Source organism: Pocillopora verrucosa, chromosome 9 (assembly GCF_036669915.1).
Source record: "Pocillopora verrucosa isolate sample1 chromosome 9, ASM3666991v2, whole genome shotgun sequence".
Lineage (NCBI taxonomy): Eukaryota > Metazoa > Cnidaria > Anthozoa > Scleractinia > Pocilloporidae > Pocillopora > Pocillopora verrucosa.
This window is the reverse complement of record NC_089320.1, coordinates 19,559,433-19,576,080: the sequence shown is the minus strand read 5'-3', so window position 1 is coordinate 19,576,080 and position 16,648 is coordinate 19,559,433. Positions and strand designations below refer to the sequence as shown.

General features: G+C 38.7%; 3 protein-coding genes across 3 annotated transcripts in view; 2 read left to right on the top strand and 1 right to left on the bottom strand.

The window, feature by feature from the left end:
- LOC131793764 (unconventional myosin-VI) overlaps positions 1 to 6,832 on the top strand; it is a 19,919-nt gene extending 13,087 nt beyond the window's left edge. Inside the window, exons 23-33 of the mRNA XM_059111244.2 lie at positions 13 to 103; positions 694 to 755; positions 1,289 to 1,377; positions 1,678 to 1,895; positions 1,972 to 2,080; positions 2,560 to 2,609; positions 2,807 to 2,920; positions 3,086 to 3,171; positions 3,496 to 3,636; positions 3,918 to 4,077; positions 4,606 to 6,832. Of these exons, the coding sequence (XP_058967227.2) occupies positions 13 to 103; positions 694 to 755; positions 1,289 to 1,377; positions 1,678 to 1,895; positions 1,972 to 2,080; positions 2,560 to 2,609; positions 2,807 to 2,920; positions 3,086 to 3,171; positions 3,496 to 3,636; positions 3,918 to 4,077; positions 4,606 to 4,846 (1,361 nt within the window). The 3' untranslated portion in view covers positions 4,847 to 6,832. The remainder of the gene's footprint in view (positions 1 to 12; positions 104 to 693; positions 756 to 1,288; positions 1,378 to 1,677; positions 1,896 to 1,971; positions 2,081 to 2,559; positions 2,610 to 2,806; positions 2,921 to 3,085; positions 3,172 to 3,495; positions 3,637 to 3,917; positions 4,078 to 4,605) is intronic.
- On the bottom strand, positions 6,828 to 11,485 carry LOC131793766 (tetraspanin-33-like). The gene is made up of 7 exons (XM_059111246.2): positions 11,281 to 11,485; positions 10,499 to 10,684; positions 9,998 to 10,072; positions 8,783 to 8,989; positions 8,198 to 8,245; positions 7,371 to 7,487; positions 6,828 to 7,251 (listed from the first exon to the last, which is right to left on the bottom strand). The coding sequence occupies exons 1-7, from the start codon at positions 11,362 to 11,364 to the stop codon at positions 7,156 to 7,158; spliced, it is 813 nt and encodes a 270-aa protein (XP_058967229.2). The 5' UTR covers positions 11,365 to 11,485; the 3' UTR covers positions 6,828 to 7,155.
- On the top strand, positions 11,460 to 16,648 carry LOC131793765 (ankyrin repeat and KH domain-containing protein mask). The gene is made up of 5 exons (XM_059111245.2): positions 11,460 to 11,762; positions 12,184 to 12,212; positions 12,769 to 13,233; positions 13,852 to 13,982; positions 14,706 to 16,648. Exons 1-5 carry the CDS (start codon positions 11,519 to 11,521, stop codon positions 15,205 to 15,207), a joined length of 1,371 nt encoding a protein of 456 aa, XP_058967228.2. The 5' UTR covers positions 11,460 to 11,518; the 3' UTR covers positions 15,208 to 16,648.

Sequence of the window (16,648 nt, the reverse complement as noted above, 5' to 3'; positions counted from 1 at the left end):
TGTTATCTTTAGTGATGAAGAAGATTGAATTCCGAGCAGCAGCTATCATTCGCATTCAGAAAAATGTTAAAATGTTTATGGCAATATGTCGCCACAAACCTCGGTAGGTGTTACGTTGAGGATTGTTCAAGTTAGTTACGAATTCAGCGGTTCTTTTTTTGTTTGTTTTTTGTTTTAGCTGTGGATTTTTCTTCTTAGGAACTTCGTTGCAGGGTCGTTTTATGAAAATTTGTATCTATTTGTGAAGCATCTTCGAAAGTTTAACCCTTTACATCCTAACATCAGTATGCATCGTCTCCATACTCTTCTTCATACATTTCCTGTGGTGCTGATAAGGAGAATTTGTAAATCAGTCAAGAGTTTCTTGAATTGGTGATCATCTCCTTTACTCTCCTGACCTTACTGTTTGATTCAGCAGTGGTACTGTAAGAAGAAATTAGAAGCCAGCCATTCTTAGAGTTCAAAGGATTAATAGCCTCAAGGACAAAGAGAGCTTTTCAAGCGGCGTGCGATTGAATAGTAATTTGTCGTTGGCGTTATGTAGTTACATCTATGGTGACAAATTTGAAAACAGCCGAATGTTTGACAAACCTCAAATCCCTGCTCTGTGTGCTACTTTGACTTCGTTTTTTTTTTTCCTCTACAGTAAGACAGTCGGTTAATCGATGTTTGATCATTTTGAACTGTTTCCAGGTATCAAGGCATCATTAAGATCCGAAAACTACAGGTGCAACTCGATAATATAGGGAAACTAGGTGAGATAATGATTCTCTTGTTTCTTTGTTTGTTTGTTTGCACTCATAATTGTGTCACTTAATTTCGTAAAAGTTCTACTGTGGGGGATGTAGTGACCGGATGGTGTGCATGTGGGACCCTCTTTTTACATCATTTCTTACTCAATTTTTAAAACTAAATTTAAAATAAAATAACAAATATTTAAAAAGAATTGTTTAAAAAGTTGCTCGTGTCCTAGCCGAGTCATTGAGTTGTGTTCCTGGACAAGATACTTTACTTTCACAATACCTTTCTTCACTGAGGGAGTTCAAATGGGAACAAGCAAACTTCCAGGGAAGCCTGATGAAATGCTGGGGGTTAACGAGGATGGACTAGCTTTTGAAGTAGAAATTCTCCAAACTCCTTCTTGCTTCACAAATGGACGATGGGCACTAGGCAGTTATGGGCCTGCCACTTAACCTGTAAGACTCGAGCTAACCCTCCCCCTCCCCTTGCCTATTGAATAACTGCAAGTGGTTTAATCTTCACGATATTTTTTTATGTTCTGGATTAGTGGGTTCTCTGAAGAAAGACCAAAGCGTACTGGCTAAAAACGTGGAGGGACTCAAACAAGCCATTGATGATGCTGTGATCAAAGTCAAGGTAAACTTGCTGTAAAATTATAACACAAAGCTGTTGTGTTTTTTTATTATGATTATTTTCGTCTAGATACGACACAAATCAAGATCGAATTATTTTTATAACTTACTGTTCTCTACCAGCTGAAAATTATTAAGGCAGGGTTCAAACTCTGTTGTGGATACATATATATGAGAGAATTAACTGGATTTTTTACATATCACTGGCTGCGCGCTTTGCTCAACCTCGGAAATGGCATAAGCTCGTTAACTTTTTTTCTTGCTTTGATTATGTTTAAAACTGAAATAAATTTGTTTTCTGCAGGGTAATTTAATGAAGCGAGATGCTATCGATACACTGTACTTTGGACTTGTCAGTAATTTAAACAAACAACTGAAGGACGTTGAACAGCGAGTAGAAAAGCAAAAGGTCGAAGAGGAACAAGAACGACTCAGAAAAATACAAGAGCAGATGGAACTGGAAAGAAAGAGAAGGGAAGAGGAAGAAAGGAAGAGAAAACAGGAAGAAGAGGAGAGAAAAATGTAAGTTGAATAGGGCTGCAGTTCAAATTTGTCAAATAAGGTCCAAATATAACTTTTTAAAAACATTTTCGAACAGGCGAATGGAAATGGAGGTGAGACGGAAACTGGAAGAGGAAGAGCAACGCAAGAAGGACGAAGAAGAAAGAATAAAAAGAGAGAAAGAAGAGGCGGACAGACAATTACAGGTGAACAAAATAGTAAACTGTGGATGAGTGAAAAAACGAGGGAGGTTTGGGTCGGGTTCATTGCGCGACCCGACTCAACTCTCTCTCTCGTTTTTTCACTCCTCCGCTACTATCGCGCTTCGCTTTACTAACTGAACGCCTGGAAGAGGCCAAAAGGCACTCAGTCACAGTCAGTCGGTCAGCGGTAAACATGTTAAGTTAGACGGTCAAACTAGCTGAGGCGAGGACATTCAGACATGCGCACAGAAAGACAGACGAATAAACAGGCAGGAAAACGAACCTGATGAAGGACAAACACAAGGCAGACGTAGAGGAGGATGAGTACACAGACACACGGGCCGTTTGACTCATGTGCATTTAACTCTCACTTCCTTCAAATTACTAATTACCCCATCTCTTGGTGTGTCACCCACGACCAGCAGGTCAGTGAGTGCTGAAGGGTAGTGTTCATCTACATTTTTCGTCATATTTATATTTAGGCTGTAAAAGCTGCAGAAGAACAGAAAGCGAGGGAGGAGGAACAACGGAGGTAAGTTACTGGTTCGATTTTGACAGAAATTTAAAAAATTGCCGTAGCATTGTATGATGCTAAAAACTGGCTGTATTTTTCACGAAGGAAATAGAAAAAGCTGTTTCTCAGTTATTGGAAATCAGTTAAACGAAGCGTCCTTCTAGCAAGTCTCGGGTTCTTTTAATTTGTTCTCTGTTGACTTGTGTTTACTTTAGGTGGGCGATGATTGAACAGGAACGCAGAGACCGGGAACTAGCTTTACGGCTTACACAGGACCCTGACGCTTTGGACGCAGAAGTGCAACAGGCTCCCCAGCTACCATTACAGAGGTGAGCTGAAGACACTTTTTTAACAGCGGCTTTTCCAATATCCTGGAAACACTCTCCACCTGATGTTACCTCTCCCTGGGCTGTGATCCTGACCAGCGTCTAGTGCTGTATTCAGTTCTTTTACCATCCTTTTTTATTTTTTCAAGTCTTTTTTTCTTCTTTCAGAGCTCTGCCACCGCGAGAGAAAAAGAAGCACGACTTATCATCTTGGAAATATGCCGAACTGCGGGATACCATTAACACGTCCTGCGGTGAGTAACATTATGATGTGTTCTTGTTTGGTTGAACAGGAAGCACAGTCCATTTACAGGCTACCAAGATAGCAGTCGGCTCTAGGACTGGAGAACGGTCCTCATCGAAGAGTTATCAAGATCAAGATACTTATCACACCTTAGATAAACAAAACAGAATCGGCGCATTTTAGAACTCGCTTCATGCATTTTTTTATTAATCGAACAGTTCATTTTGCATTTATTTTTTTCAAAAACAAAGCTGGGTAACTATTACCAAAAAAAGATTCACTACCAAGGAAATCTCCCAAACCTATTATTTTTTGTCCGTTCTGGTGATTGCAGACATTGAGCTTCTGGAAGCCTGCAGGTTGGAGTTTCAGCGGCGGCTTAAGGTTTATCATCAGTGGAAGAAAACCAACAAGGCCCGAGGCACAGACCAAGAAGGTGCTCCTCAAAGGGCCCCACAGGATATTATGGTAGCAGGTAGGTTCAGGATTTCCCAGAGGGATTTGCGGTAGACTGATTTGATTGGTCGAACAAACTCAGAAAGGTCAAAACAACGAGCAGTGCGAATTCTTGACGTTTATTTTGACAGACTCCTTTCATGACCATTTTCTCTCAGCGTGCGGTACTCGGTTCAATCTACTCTATGTCCACGTACCAAATACTGGAAGCTTTAATTATGGAGCCTCTAAAGATCTGCGAATCGGAGAGGCAAAGATCTCAGGTTCTCATTGCCAACTAACGAATCATTTTTTTTCCAGCGGAAAATGCCCCACCCCTCCCTCCTCGACCTAGTCGTCCAGAACAGGCTACTGCTTCTCCAGCCCTCCCCCCACGAAGGCCGCAAAGATATTTCTGTGTACCGTTTGTACGTCGGTCCAATCAGTATAGAGATAGTGAGTTCAAGAAACAGGGATCTTGGTAAGTGCAATGGTATCAAGTCTTTTTTCGGCAGTCTATTGCTGTTTTGGTTCTTCGTCCAAAGGTTTAGTTAGCGATTTATGTGAGAACAAGTTGTAAAATTTGTTTAAAAAAAACCGTGGATCAGGGACATGACCAGAGACTGCCACTGTTGCTTTAATGGTTACTATTTCTGGTTTCTGAAGTAGGGTTTTATATTATTTGAGTAAATTTTTCGAAACGAAGGGACACCTCGTAGTCAAAAACCATGTCTGAACCTTGCTGTTGATGTCAGCGTAAAGCAAGATTTAGCCATGATGTTTGATCACGACGAGTCCCTTATTTTTGACGGAATATGTCGCGCGAGTCAAAAATGAGAGAAACGAAAAAAGAATTGGCGCAGCGCGCTAACACAAATTTTATCTTTCAACGATTTTTTTACTCGCGTGTCGGACTTTGCCATAAAGAAGGGACTGCTCGTGTAATGCTGTTTGATGTCGATGAAAATGTTTTGCTTAAAGGCAGGTGTTGTGTCCGTCTTCCCGTTAGGTTTGCACACTTTGATGGACAATGGATAGCGCGCCAAATGGAGATTCATCCCGGCAAACCTGCCTTGTTGCTGGTCGCAGGGGAAGATGATCTGGACATGTGTGAGCTGAAGTTGGACGAGACACGATTGGCGCTGCGCCAAGGGGCTGAGATTACCGTTAGAGATTTTGAGATCGAGTGGCAGAGACACGGTGGAGCTCCACGGGAGTACCAAGCCAAAATATTTCAACAACAGAACTGAATTAGACAGGGAGGAGTAGGTCGGGAAAAGGGGGCTTAATGGTAATGGTAAGGTTGACCAAAGAGGGAGAGGGAAGGGATGTGATATGGCGTTATTTGACTTTCGTATTATTGCAGGCAATAAACGGAACCTTTAGTTTAGAAAACATTAGTAAGCCATCCTTTGGTAAACCCTGCACGCGGTATTTCCTAAAAACTGATTAATTTGTTTGGTAGTAACTTAATAACCTTGTTGCACATCTGGCTCTGTCAAAACCCGTCCCAAAGATACGGCCATATCTCTCGTTTTGTGTGAAGACGTAGCATGATTTGGTAGCGTTATCTGCATGCAATAGAGTGTTGTGTGTTTCAAAGTCTGTTCTTATGATGAACTGAATTAAGCCTAGGTTTTTTTTGCAAGAAAATCAGATAGAAAGCAAGAGTTTAGACTATCTTTTTAATTGTCTTTTTCTTGTCTATTTAAGTTGAATATCTTGTCTAATGGCTTCTCTAGTGTTAAAGTTTGGGTACTAGACGTTATTAGAGGTCATTTTGTCACGCCAAATCTTAAATTTTTTCCCTCATTCTGTTTGGTAGAGTCGCGCCCATGAGCATCATTCTGTCACTCTGGATCACACAATTTCGGTGTCACACTAGCAGGGAATGTCACACAATTTTGAATCATTCTGTCACTTTTGGGGTCACTGTTTTTACTAAGGTCACTTAATTTGAAGTTAATCTGTCACAATAGGTAATACAATATTTTGGGTCATTCCTAAAGGTTGGGGTCATTCTGTCACACTACATGAAACAATTTTGGGTTGAATCAATTGGGTAGAGTCGAGTTACTAAAGAGCATTCTGTCACACTTGGTGAAAATTTTGGTTTCGTTTTGTTAGGTAAGGCTGCACTTTTTTTGTAATTTGGTCATGTTTGCTTATTCTCAAGTGTAAAGAGAGGTAATCATGACAGAAATGAATTGAAATGGAATCTAAGAAAACCACCACCATTGTCACTATTTGCTGAGTTACTGGTAATGGTGGTTAATTTACTATGTAAATTGTACATGTTAGTACAAAAATTGGTCAATGTTTTGCGCATCCTTTTCTATAGCTCAGTAAGTATCACATGCTGAGGTTGGTGAATAGAAATTGTGTGTTTAGTAAATGGAACAACAAACCTGAAATCCAATTGTAATTGTAGCTAGGTAGCCTGTTAGCATAGAAGTGTTAGGAATTTGGAGAGAAATTTTAAAGTTGTTAAAATTTAACTCTCTTACAATTTTTAATTAATAATCACCACAAAAATTATTTTGTTGGTATTTCAGCAACTTCACTAAATTTGCTTTAGTCATGAAGGAATAAGACTCTTCTACACTTAGCATAGCAAATTTTTTTTCCTCAAGGTTCAGAGCTATTTTCAAGCATGTAAAATAAGCATGAGAGAGAGTCCTTCCACATTATGCTTGCAACCTCAGAATTATTACAGTCCATGTATTTCTGTTTTGTCATTATTTTTAATTAAGCTGAAGCTTTTCTGAAATAACCTCCTTCCAGAGAATAAAGGAATACTCAACAAAGTTCCCAACATGAAAACTATTACATTTGATTAAGTTATAATACAGTAGCTATGCATTAATGGTTATTTAATATATAGGGAATTTATTTATTTGTTTAACAATTTATTTGTAGCAAATCTTCATAGGACCTAGTGGCAGCAATTATTTGTTCTAGTCAGATTTCTCAATTAAAAATTAAGGAACTTACCTCTGTACAGAGATTTTGAAAATTGAATGATTTTTGACAACTGAATTAGTTGGTAGTGTAAGTGTTTATTTCCCTTTCCTCTGCTGATGTCTGTATTTGTTCAGAACTTTCTTTAAATGTAGTTAGGTTAAGTATTAAAAAAAAGCAAAGTTAAAGTAAAGTGTAGGTCCATGTAATTCTTGGGTTGACATTGTAATGCTGAATTGCAATCAGAAGATGCAATAAAGGTTTTTACTATTCAAGCATTGTACTCTGTACAAGAATACTTGAATCTCATCAACTGATGGGAGTCCATTAATTTATTGAACTCTACGGCACTCCTACCATGATTACACCTACACTAACACACTGGTCTCTTGATGGGATTTTCTGAAGGGTGTGATGCCAGCAAAAAAAAATACTCGAAGAATTGAGTTGAGAATTGTTTCACAGAGCTGCTCACAGACATTCGTGGTAGAAGTGTACACAAAGTGGCAGACTTTTAGCCTGACTTTGTGGACAGGTTCAGCAAGCCAAACTGTGTAATTCTACTCCTTTATTTCACATGCGCGTCCCTGTGGTCCTCTTAAAGTGTATAGTTCAACTCAGTCTCGGTGTTCTGTGACTTCAACACTTCATCAATATCCCGGATCATGTTAAAGGCTCCCAGAATTCCAAGTAACTGAAACAAGCAGGAAGAATGATGTTATTAGCCAGATGGTGATTGCACTTGTTGTCACTTCTGATATGAACTGGCCATGTTCAGTTCATAAAAGCTAAAGCACACTCTAGCCCAATTACCTGTATAACAGCAAACCCAAATGCAACACCACCCACAATGTGAAGATTGCTGTTAATCCAGTCTGTCAGACTATCAATACATCCATTGGTGTATATCACCTGAGAAGCTTCTGTTTCCTAAGAAATTAAAAACAAAAGCAGGGACTAAAGACAAAGCCAAAGAGTTTGACCTTGCATGGCTGAGTGATTTTCATGCTACTTTTCATGTGCCTCACTTCCAGAGTTCTGCCTGGTACCCTAATATCAATTTTTTTCTTGATTTTCTCAGACTCGCATGACAGACATAAAGGAGGGACTGCTCTTTGTCTATTGTTCTATTGTTACCATCATTTTGTATGTCTGGCATTGCTTCACATTGTTCCTTACATTCCCTATGTGGGCCCTTCCTGTGCCATTGAAAGAAGATTTATATTTATTCATTTGAAATTATTGTTTATGATGGATTGCAATTATTGAGATTTGCATTTTTTTACAAACTATCATACCTGAGTTCAAAGTTGTGTAGATGTGCCACAAGTAAGATAATAAACAAAGCATTTTAGCAATGTTTACCACTTGCACTTATTAGATTTGAGGTACTTATAATCATGTAGGTATGTTTTGAATTCCTAAATTGATGTAGATGTGTTTTTCCAAGCTCCCTGATTTTCCAGCAAAGGCTATGTCCCCCATGCACTCCTTGTGCTTAGGTGAGCAAACAGATGTAGAATAAATAACAAGATAAGCTTGGGCAATTAAAAGTTAGGGGGCTCTGCTACAAGGCTACATACAGCACCTCCACAATGAGCTGCATACAACTCAAGATTTATCAGATTACCAATACTTACAAGTTTCTCTTTTCTTACTGCAAATCCACAGTGTGTATTGATCTGATCCTGTTCATCAATAAAAAACATCAACACTACTGGTATTATAATTGTAATCAAGTTATACAGTGTTAAGAAACACACTGGGTATGTTACATACATACATACTTTATTGACTCGATCCCACGGGGCTTTTCAGAGTCATTGTTACATTACAAACATAAAGTGCTTGAAAATCCCAACTTGTAGGAGGCAGAGCAGTTGGCTATTTACAATGTGCAGCTGAGGAGATAAACTTAGGGCAACCAAGAACAAAGCCAGTGAATGGCAGGGTGGAGGACTTAAACCCAGGACCACCAGATTACAAGTCCAGCACCCTAACCACTCTGCCACGCTGTCTTCATAACATTTTGCTGATAGTGAAAGGATGGTATTTTTATCATGTGTACTGGCCTATAATTAGAGAGATATCCAATGCAGAGACTTAATTATTTACTAAACAATGATTGCATTGCTTCTGCCTTATCATGTCTGCTTTAAGAGAGAATATAGCACTATGTAGAAGTATCAGTAACAGAAGTATTAGCTTTTACCATTGCTATTCACCTTGCGGCAACAAGAGAAGGGTACTCCACATGCCTGAACAGTATTAGCAGAACAGTTAAAATGCTCATTCAGCTCCCAGTCATGATATGAAAATCCACCGCAACACTTCAGACCCTTCTGTATTCCATCGATAGCATTTTGCAGGTCTGGGTCATCTCTGTATCTCATGATCACATCATAAGTTGCCTTCTTTACTTTACTTCTGGTCTGTGGATGATGATTATAGAGCATAAGTTTCTAAAGAAACTATGGTGTTTTTCCATGGTAGGTATTACATAATAATTTGGTTTTATCAGCTGAGTTGATTATGTAAGCTGGCAACTACAGACTGTTTCTGCTAGCATTTGGAGCATTAGTGCTTTTTCAGAACAAAGGGATAACCCTTGATGAAAATCATAAATCATTGGGCTGAAATGGGTACAAAGGGTGGTATGTTTGGGGCTGTGATTGTAATTGCAACATCAATGATGCCTATTAACTAATCTCAGGCATGATGTGGGAGATGCAACCTGTCCAAAAGCAGTTTTAATATACTGTTAATTTCTACAAGCTACTGAAAAACCTGTAGCAAGCTCCAGCTGTCTATGGAGGTTTTGCCTTATGGCAAGTGTGTCCCCTTTCATCTTACCAAGTTTGTCCCCTGTGGTAAAGCAAGTTTGCTTTGCTGCAAACACTTGCATAAAATTAGGTGCTTAATAAAGACTAGAGTAATGCAGCAATTTAAATTACTCACACAGTAGTCCCACTTCAAAAAATAGGCTACTAATTTGCATGTTGATCTAACTTTGGTATGGTTTTGTTGTGAGGTTTAATAATAAATATATTATGATTTCAACAGAATACATTTTGCTGCATTGGAATGAGTTGAAGGATTCTTTGGGCCAACTTGTTTGCCTGCAGGAGGTAAACTTGCAAAGGTGATAGGGGGTTAACTTCCAACCTTCAGTTTCCACTCCATCAACTATATGAGTCAACAGTCTCCTATGCAGGAGTTACCTTTTCAATGCATGAATATGAAATCAACCCTTAACCCACTTCCAAAATGTGATCTTGCATAGCCTGATATTTCTCTCTGACAAGTTTAGCTTTTAAGAATCTCATCCCTTAAGAAATTCTACACCTTGTGTATCAGCCATTGGCATAAGTCAACATTAAAAAAAAGAGAAAAGGATGCTTACAAAAAAATTATCAGAGCATCTCTAATGTTGCACATACCTTGTCAACAAAGAAGAATGCAACAAAGCCTGTTACAAGTTCCAAAATGAAGATGACAGTCAAAGATCCCATGAACTAGAAGAAAATGAAGAGGAACCATTATTAAAAACCACCAACCAGTCCTAAAAAAAAAAACAAATATAGTGCATAGATATTAAGGCTGCTGACCCCATGTTGCAGTTACTTTTATGCTACCATTACTTTTGGTGTTATACAGTTTTGCCTACTGTTTGTCTCCTTACTAGTCACCCACGAGAACAAAACAGCAAAGTGTCAAAAAAATATCACAGAGATGGGATGAAATGAAAGGGTCTCCAAACTTATATAGGGTTTTACAAATGCACAGCTTAATAACCTTCACAAGTAAGTTTACAAAACTTTCTAAAGAGTTAGAAAATAATTCATTACTAACAGGAATCAGAGAAAAGTGAGCTTGGAGAGTTCATCAAGATGTTTTCAGAATTTTATTGACTCCACAGAACTACGAGGAACATCACTCACTACTTGCAGCAAGATCTTATTTTCCCTGAGAGCTCCAACACAACCACAAAATGTCACTACAAACATCAGACAGCCAACAACAATAATGAGAATTGAAGGGTCGAAGGCCAGGCTGTCAAGGTCACTGTACTCCCTCTTCTCGTCATGAGCCCAGGCTCCAATGGCAATGAGTACAATGCTGACAATCTACACAAGAATTAATTTTATGCAGTAAATGGTTTGAACCAATGAATAACATCATTCTCCCTGCTTTCTCACCCCTCTCTGAAGAAACTCCCAGAGACACTAAGACTCCAAAGTCCCAGTAACTAAGCAGGCCTCAAGCCATACCTTAAAATTTCAATGTAAGAAAAAGTGGGGTGGGTTCTAGTTCAAAATCCAGTACATAAAACAGAGACTGGTTGTTGTCATAATAGTTGGACCTGTTAAACCTCTCTCAGTGTCAGTCACAATGCAGAGAACCCAGTCCAGCTTAAGTTTAAATAGGAATATTATATATGGGTTTGTTATTTTGCAGATAATACTTAGAGGTATAAGGGGTAAAGAACTCAGTTGAACTGATACAGTTTGGCAAGGAAAGGACTTTTCTTTATCATTTCCCAGAGATCTGTAGTAGATCAATACAAAATTTCCGTTTACTTACAAGCTGAATTGTGAAATACGCCTTCAAGGTCTATGACATTGCTGAAAAACCTCCCGTAATGTAGATTAAAGTTGAAGCCGAAAAGAGGTTAAGCTGTTGCTCCTTAAACTCTGCGGTCTACTTTACAAATGACACTTACCCACAAGACGGTGTTTGTGGCGAAAAGAAAACACTTCACAATGCAGTGAAAGCTGAGCTTTTCCTTCAGTGAACTTTCATCCATGAAAATGAGTTTCTTATTTGCTTCATAAATACTCAAAGTCTGACGCCGTTTCGAAGAATTTGTTCCAGTGATTTGTTCCCAAAGTTTTTTTCGAATTTCAACATATAAACAAATGGTACAGGGTATTATGGGTTATTTTTAAAATCAAATCAAGATGGCGGCGGCAGTACCTTTCAATGTTGTTTTTGGAATTCGAGAAACACCGTTAACTCAGGCTCTGGAGTCAAGACGTTTTGACGAAGCAATAGAATTTATTGACAGCCATTATGGAATGTGCTTAGATGAGGGATTCTACCAAAGGATACCACTTTTTATCGTTCTTTCGGGTGAAAATTCTACGGTCGACGGCGAAGCCATGCCTATTCACTTGAATATCGCTCTGCGATTAATAGAGAAAGGTGAGTTTGTCATTTATGGAAGAACTTTGCCTTAAATCTTTCAAGTGTTAATATTAGCTCTATCAACATTTGAATGACAATGCCTTTTACTAATAGAAACTGACCAAATTAAACTTAACTTTAGCTTTCTTAACCTCTATCAAATCCTATACTTCGATGGGTGTGAGTTTGAGTTACTTTTAACAGCTCAGGACAAGCTAAAGTTTGCAGTGTTATTCAGCTTAAAGTGATTGATTTGTAAAGACATCCCTTAATTTCAAGAATATACTGTAATATTTATATTTATTTGTTGCTATGTCAACAACACCTCATTTAATCTCTCTATTTTCCAACAACTTAAAAAGTGCAAGGACTGTTATGATATATAGCCAGTTTAAGGTCAATATTCCTTTTGCTCAAGTGATTTTTTTTCCTTTTTAAGGTGCAGATCCCAATTTGAGAATTCCAGAGGTAATACAACTCAGAGCAGATTCTTTTGTACAATTTCCCCAAATATAATATTGTGTTATCACATGACTTGGCCAGCCTGGTGCACACAATACAATAGAAGTGAGCAGGGCTGGACAGGTTAATGTTAGCCAGTCTGGAAAGAGAAATACAGCTTTGCATTCAAACTGCTCTTTTGCTTTCTGTCTCAAGAGGAAAAAGGAAAGTTTTTACTACAGAATCTGTTTAGTATCTTTTCAGCACACACCCTTCTTTTGTGTGAAAGAATGTCCTATTTTGGTTGAACTAAACTTCTTAAATTTCCAACTCTTAGTAGTCGTACTATAAAATGCTTACTAGCAGAGTTTGGTAGGGCTGGAAAAGAAAATGTTTGCCCCTCATTTATGACACACCAACCTTGCTGCGCTTGGTTTATATGTCATTTGCACGAGCCATATATTTTCCCGTTCTGCCCTCTTGCTCAGTCAATTAGTGTATAGTATTATCTCCCTGTATAGACACTTTTGTTTTTACTTTTTTGTTTTTTTTTTACTAAACAGTGCTGGTTTTCCCTCTTTAGACCTGTGGTGCTGAATACATAGGACCAGGAAGATCACCACTGGAATGTGTGGTGAACTTTTACAATCTTGTAACAAGCAACAATAGTCTACTCACTAAAGAAGCTGCCTCCACATACGATGCTCTCTCTGTACATGGAAAATGCATAAAACAAACAGCAGACCTGGTTGAAGAACTGATAGATGTGGCATGGTTTTTGTTAGGCCATGGAGCTGAAGTTAATGTTAGAGACATAGAAATGAAGACACCATTGCACTCAACGCTATTAAGATCACAAGACTTGCGTATGGCTCAGACCTTATGTGACAATGGTGCTGATCTTATGGCTAGTGATTGCCATGGCAACACACCCCTTATGTCTCTTTGTTGTCCATTGCCATGGCGGGATGGTATTGAGCAAGGACCTTGTTTTAATCATGACATCAGTGAAGCTGTGCGCTTTTTGTTATCATTTGAAGATGTGAAGGTATGGTTATGTTCCTGAAATGTTTGCTTTTCTTCTGGTATATCTGTTAATAGGTTTGACCACCACTGTATCAATGTAAGGACCTTTTATGGCAGAGTGTCAGCCAGTCAGTGAAAACCAAGAATTATCACAATAGCAAATCAGCACTAAAAAATAACACAAAGAGTTGATGAGGAAAAAATATCAAACCAATCATAGTACCTGAAGGATGTGAAAATGAGAGTGATGAACTCGAATTTTCTCTAATTTTTCAATTTGAATTTGAAAGGGCAGTACATGTTTTCTAACCCATCATGGTCTACTTTCAACAATGAATTAAAGATTGGTTCAAGTTGTAAATAAAAGTGTAAATAAGGAAAGTTTGTCTTGCAATTGATGTCTAGTCCCAGGAATGTTTGGCAAATGTACTTGAACTTGGTCTACCACAGTCTAAGAATTTACCAGTTCCTGAATGACACAACCATACAACAGTCCATAAATTAACCCACCCCTCTCCTCAGTGGTTGTGTAGTTCTATAGAAAAGGGAATAAAAATTTTAAAAAATCCTTGGAGCATGGAAATAAGAATGGTAGTACAGACAAATACAAAGTTGTGTTCTTTTTTTTGTTCTAATCTAGATTAACCACTGTGGAATTCACAGTAGGACAGCTCTATTTTATGTCATGCAGTCTGGTAACTTTGAAGTTGCAAAGATTCTTCTTGATCATGGAGCTGATCCTAGTTTGCGAGGCCTGGGACCTGATGGGAGGTAAGATGTAAAGGCCATCTTACTTGTAAATAAATTATTAACCCTTAAACTCCCAAGATCTCCTTAGTAATTCACCTTACTGTTTGCAATACAAGTTTGTAGATTTGGCTTTGGATCAACTAATATTTCCTCAATTCTCATCACTTGTCTGCTTGATATTGTATCAATGCTGTAAGGAGAAATTCAGTGTTGGTCACTTTTGTGAGTAATGGGTTGATAAAAATTACTTAAAATTGGAGTTCAATTTCCTAGGAATTCCATGGAAATTCTACCCACTAGTAGCTTATAAATTGGTCCATACTTACAACCATAAGTCCTATTAACTAAGCTTAATTCTTAGCCTCCCTCTATTATTTCCTGTGGATGGCACAGAAATAACAATTTAGAGGCAATGCTTTCTTTCAATGCCTTTTGAGTGTTTTGTACATGTCCTCTGTCCATGCAAATGGAACTTGTTAACAGGCCATTAAATCCCAATAATTGACTAAGGGGAACGTTTTTGGCCTACATTTTTCAATCTAATCTACATGGTGGCTGTGATATATTTGCTCAGCTTTGATAAAATCTCATTTTTTCACTACTAATGCCAATGATGAAAGGAAGAAATGTATTGGAGTAGGTACCACAATTATCTGTAAAGGGAAACCTTTTCCTCAGTTTTTTTAGCCTACCATCCACAAATTATTAGCACTTTGGTTACAATCTAATTACTTTGAATCCCAGATATATTTCTCCTCTTCTGGCATCAATTATTCCATGGTCTGCCATTGGACGAAAAGACATGGCTGCAGTTTGCCGCAAACTTGCTCCACTTGTGGATAAAGGTTATTTTTCTCTGGAAGAAATCCTGCTAGAACTTTTGGAATATGCATCTTGCGGGAATGCGAATGATGTGGCACTACTAAACCTAAAGAAATTTGGAATCAGCTTGATTCCAATGCTGTTTGGTCAGAGTACATGTCGGCTGTGTCAACTGGCGTCAAGGGTGTTCATAAAGAGCTCGTTCATGGGGGAAGAATTTGGACTTTTGAGTTCCAGTGAGGTAGCTTGTTTGGTGAGAAAGCAAAGTCTACCCACGGAGATAGTCACAGATTTTCAAATCGTCTTGTTGAGGCAAAAGATCTTAAATTCGCTGTCTGAAACAGACTGGGACTTGTGGGACATGGAAGAATTTATGTTGGATGAGAGCAGTGAATATGATGAATCAGAGGATGATTACTGGTGAGGTTCCAATATTGTTCCAATATTGTTCCACCCTTCGGACGAGGCCTGCCTGTCTTCCCTGCAAGCTTTCCTTCGTAACACAGTGGGAACCCAAGAATCTGGGTGCAAGATTCGGTGTAAAAAGCTGAACACTAGCGACGATCTAGTTGTGTTAATTCACTTACAGAGTAAGTCAACCTTCTGCTATCTTCTGCTGTTAGAGTCCAATTTTTTCCTGGAAGGAAGTGTGAAGGACAAACTCAGGGGCATTAGCAGACTCGGTACCTCCTTGGCTCCTACCAGATACCAATGCAGTCCATTGAGGCTCGTTGTGCAAACCACAGTGTTAAATTTTGCATTGGTAGAGCTTTAGTGAGAGGGACTGATAGAAAGTTTCTCTGAAAACGTCCACTTCTTATGATATCAAATAGGCGCCGTTTATCTTTACTAAATGGTCCATTCACAACACGGATCTGTTTGTCTCCCCTTTCCGCCATATCCGTGGTGGCTTGGATTCTTAAAAACCCCCGTTAGCAGTATCTCTATACCAGTGATGAGCGACCCGGCTCCACTCCGTGTAAGGTGCGGTCAATCGACAATCAAAACGGCGCATGAAACTTTCCTGCTGAATCAAACACCATCGTCGTCAAGGAAGAGAGATTTCGAACCTGAGATATCAGTTATAGTGGTTGACGCTTACGGAACTGACTGACTGAGTAATGAGCCCAGAATTAGCGTTTCTTTGAGATGTGCCAACTAGAATAGCTAAGGCATACGTCCCCTATGGGTGACTAGAATCTCATTTCTCATCACAATATCGCCCCTGAATCAAACATTAAGGTTGCGAGAATAACAAGAAATCATCATTACCTGAAGAAGCTCGTGATTGTTAAACAAATTTTCCTTGTCAGTACCTTAAGAAATGACGTACAGAGCACATTATGGAGAATGAGGATGTAAACGGTTTACTCTCTATGAAATGATTTCATTTTGCTTAGACCGGTATCTAAGAAAATGAACACAAAACTTTCTAAAGAATAATGAAGGAGACAAGATATAAACGTAGTTTGATTTTCACTTGTTTGATTACCTCAAAGTTTGGTGACTTCGTTTTATGATTCAGCTTTTTTTAAACAGAGAATAAACGCTAATAATACCAGCTGCCAGTTTCTTGCGATATCGAGATGAATAGTTTGATGTCTGACCACCAGTATAAAAGCGAGGGTAAATGAGAAGAGTCAATGAGAACTCAAAGTAAAACGAGCAAACTGTTTAAGCGCGGGAAGTTGACACCAGTGGCCAGTTGTGGGCGGTGGGTCTTCGTTTTGCAGATCTGATTGGTTGCAAGACTGACGCGATTTTTCTGGACCAGTCACAGGAGAGTAAAACAATACCAATGCAATCCCAGATTACTTTTAATATTAAAGTGAAAACTACTACATTAAGAAAATACAATTAACTCA